The 3,595-nt window shown below is 37.5% G+C and overlaps 1 protein-coding gene across 1 annotated transcript; it reads right to left on the reverse strand.

Moving 5' to 3' along the window:
• Positions 1–225: 225 nt before the first annotated feature.
• LOC109793579 (cell division cycle 20.1, cofactor of APC complex) lies at positions 226–1,862 on the reverse strand. Its single transcript, XM_083072345.1, has 3 exons — positions 1,253–1,862; positions 886–1,155; positions 226–700 (listed from the first exon to the last, which is right to left on the reverse strand). Exons 1-3 carry the CDS (start codon positions 1,502–1,504, stop codon positions 518–520), a joined length of 705 nt encoding a protein of 234 aa, XP_082928471.1. The 5' UTR covers positions 1,505–1,862; the 3' UTR covers positions 226–517.
• Between the last annotated feature and the right edge of the window lie 1,733 nt (positions 1,863–3,595).

Consider the following 3,595-nt stretch of genomic DNA (forward strand, 5'->3'; position numbering starts at 1 on the left):
CGCATCACCTTTTGCATCGTTTACCTCTGAATTTGGTTAAAATTTGTTGAGAGTCACGTATTCCTTGTTGTTTTTGGAACTATAGGGAATGAGTGGTTTTGACTTGTTGCTCCTTAGGGGCATTGCTCTATGACCATGTCATGCATGTCTCAGATAAATTCGTTTACTTAGTAATGAAAACTTTATTATTATATTATTATACCTAATTTTAGGTTACACGTGTCTTTAAAAAGAGGAGGCTAGATACTTGTTACCATATCTAGCCATTATTATTGAATCATGAACATATAACAACACTGTTGACTCTGCTACACCAAATTAAAGGCTAAAACTCGGGAAAATAAATCAAAGTTCATTCTTCTTCATATATAATACTATATATATTATACATAAAGAAAAAAAACTACTTGTTTTATATTATGTTAGACTTTATATAGAAGACTTTTTAATTAATAGTGTTTTTTTATATATATACATGAATCTAAGCATGAAATCTAAGATTACATATTTGAATGACCTAAGTTCCTTCCACTCTAATTAAGACCTCCTGCTGATACCCCCTATAAGATTCAACAATATGAGACCTCACTCTAACATTATTATTAACAATCCTACCGTCCATCCCTCCAGTGGTGAGGATATGATTGTTCCAACACAGTGAACCCACTCTCGCTTGGTGCCCACCTCTTAGTGTCCTTAGCTGCAGTCACCAAATCAAATCACAACATCAGATTGCGTACAAAGAACATTCCAATTTCACAAAAACACAAAACAGAGTTCAATTTCGATACAACATCAATGTAATCAACAAATAAAGATCTACACAGTCAACCATTCAAAATTCACCCCCAAAATGGATAAATTTAAAAAAAGTAAAACATTTACCATCCTAAAAGCATCAGCATCCCAGAGCTGGACATGAGAATTTTTCAAACCAATGGCTAAATCGCGCCCATTAGGAGCCCAGGAAACGCTAGTAACGGGACTATCTTCCTCATCCACGGTAACAAGTTCTGCCGTCGAGCAATCAACGGCATTCCATAGATACAGGGTGTTTCCAAGGGCAATACTGAGCACATTTCTGCTTCCCCAGTCCAACAGGTTCAAGTAAAAGTCATCTAGTATATTAGGAGCATCCAAAGTCCTCTCAGAACTCTAACAACCATTTCCACAAACAGTAAGAACACAATTTCAACTTTCATAGCATCTGACAAATAAACACAATTTCGAATTCCAAATTTAATTAACATACTTGAGAAATGTAACGCCTGGGCTTAGAGGATTTGGAAGGAGGAGGAGGCGAAAGGATGGAGTTGGGAATGAGTTCAACCGGATTCGGGGGTTTGTTCTTGAAGGCCAAGATTCGAGTTCTGTTCATGTTGAAAGCCTTAGCAAGTTGCTTCAAGTAGGCTTCTCGCGACGGTGACGTCACCTCGGGGTTCTCTTTCTCCTTTCCCTTCTTGTTACCCTCCGTCAGCATGTAGTGAGCGTAATCAAAGTCCATCGCAGACCTATTAGGCGATGTCGGCGGTGGCAGCGTCGAGGGCGAGGCCGGAGGAGAGCATGAGGTTTAGGGTTTGGTGGATGGGGGAGAGGGATTGGGTGGGATTGGTGGGAGAGGAGTATGTGGAAGGTAGAGCGGTCGGGGGAGAAGGAAATGAGGGTTTGGGTGATGTGGCGGAGGAAGGCGAGGGAGTCGGAGGGGGAGGCGGCGACGGCGGCGTAGGAGTGGAGGAGGGAGTTGCGGAAGCGGGGGTCAAAGGAGGAGGAAGGGCAGGTGGCGATGGAATCGAAGAGGAAGAGGGTTTGGGGATTTGAAGAGAGGGGGAGGAGGTTGCTGATGAGTGAAACGAAAAAATCAGGGTCTCATTTCTACATTGGTCATAAGCAAAACCGATGTAGAACAACTCCCGAATTTCATTTCTACATCGGTCATAAGAAAAACCGATGTAAATATGTTTGTATTTTCTATTTATTTACAAGTTTTCCACCGCGTTTATGATTTACATCAGTTCTATTAGAACTGATGTAAATATGGCGATGTTAAATAGTGTTTTTGTAGTAGTGATGTCACGCACACACCCGTGTCGATGCATCACACATCGAGCACCGTGTCAGGCACACGCCCGTGCCGAGGCATCATACACAACATTCTCATTAATCTTAATTTATATTTCACATTTAGATCCATTCCATTTTAGCACACACCACTATATATGTATATATATAGGGGATTGTTAACATACTTTTACCTATTTTTTAGTTGGAGTATGTTAGCAACCTACACCAAAAATTTTAGGACAAGAAAACTAATCATTTCTTTTAATTTGGTTAATTTGTATAAAAGATATTATAGTAATTTAATTTAATTTTAAAAGAATAAATATATATATATATATATATACACACACACACACATATAGCAACACATAGGTCATCCAGCATGCACACTTCATCTAATTAAAATTCCACTTATGACTCACCTAGCGAAATTACAATTTCACCCGATGCCAAGCTCAACCCGAGAGCTCCTCTTCTCGCCCATGCCTAGCATTGAGAAATTTTTCCCAGTGCTAAGGCTTGGTAGAGACCACCTTAAGGAATTACACTTGGCAAAATTATAATTTCGCCTGGTGAAAGGCTACTCCAAGGGATCACACCTAGCGAAATTACATTTTTGCCTAGTGTAACCTTCTAAGTTCCACCTTCATCTTCATGAAGGTGCGCTCGGTGCGAGGAACTAAGCTTGGTGTCAATGCGACTTTCTACAATTCTAAAAATGCAAACAGACATCTCATAATTCATCAATCATCAAACAACACTATTTTCATATTCTAATCAGTTAGAACTCATCATAATTACTTGAAAACACATCAATTTCATAGAAACATGCATCAATTCCAGAATCCTCAATCCCTCATGAACCCTAACTCACAGGCACATTTCAATCAATCCAATCCATCATCCAGAACATAAATTACAGGAATTAACATAAGAAATACCCGTACAAATTCACACATAAGTCATTATAGAATTATTAAACATGCAAATAGAAATAATTAAAAAAATTTCTAAGAATCTTAGGAAACTCTTCCTCTATCCATTCTCTCGTATGACTATGCATATGAGGATCCCATTTTTTCCCGTACCTCGTTGTGTAAATTCGACTAGTTTTAATCAATGTGAATCATTTCTAAGCATTGTTTTGAGCACTTCTCCATAGAGTTCTTGTTTTTCCTTTCCTCCTTTCTCATGCCTTTAAAATACCAATTGAAAACCCCCCAAAATAAGGGTTAATTTGCTAACCCCTTCTTAACATTCCCTCGAGTCAGGTCAACCTAATTCATTTCACTTCCTGACCCGCTACTCTTTTTCCCCCAAATAATCAAATAAATAAATAAATATAATAAAAAATACTTTTTCCCCAATAATAATAAAATATTTCTGACCTAAAATATAATATTATAATTTTGATATCAAAATATCCTATGAAATCAACCTTTTAAATTTTATAATAAAATATATAATTAATTTAATTATAAAAATATAGGGGGTTGTATTTCATATCGACTCGTAAATTATCCTATAAAATATA

The sequence above is a fragment of the Cajanus cajan genome, chromosome 4 (genome assembly GCF_000230855.2).
Source record: "Cajanus cajan strain Asha chromosome 4, NIPB_CcT2T_4, whole genome shotgun sequence".
Taxonomy (NCBI): Eukaryota; Viridiplantae; Streptophyta; class Magnoliopsida; order Fabales; family Fabaceae; genus Cajanus; species Cajanus cajan.

What these genes read in the sequence shown, in the direction of transcription:
- LOC109793579 (XM_083072345.1), bottom strand. Translation starts at nt 1,504, where the DNA reads ATGGACTTTGATTACGCTCACTACATGCTGACGGAGGGTAACAAGAAG. An exon ending in CCAGGCGTTACATTTCTCAA is followed by an intron (nt 1,156 to 1,252) that starts GTATGTTAATTA and finishes AATGGTTGTTAG; the next exon opens with AGTTCTGAGAGGACTTTGGA. An exon ending in ATGCTGATGCTTTTAGGATG is followed by an intron (nt 701 to 885) that starts GTAAATGTTTTA and finishes TGGTGACTGCAG; the next exon opens with CTAAGGACACTAAGAGGTGG.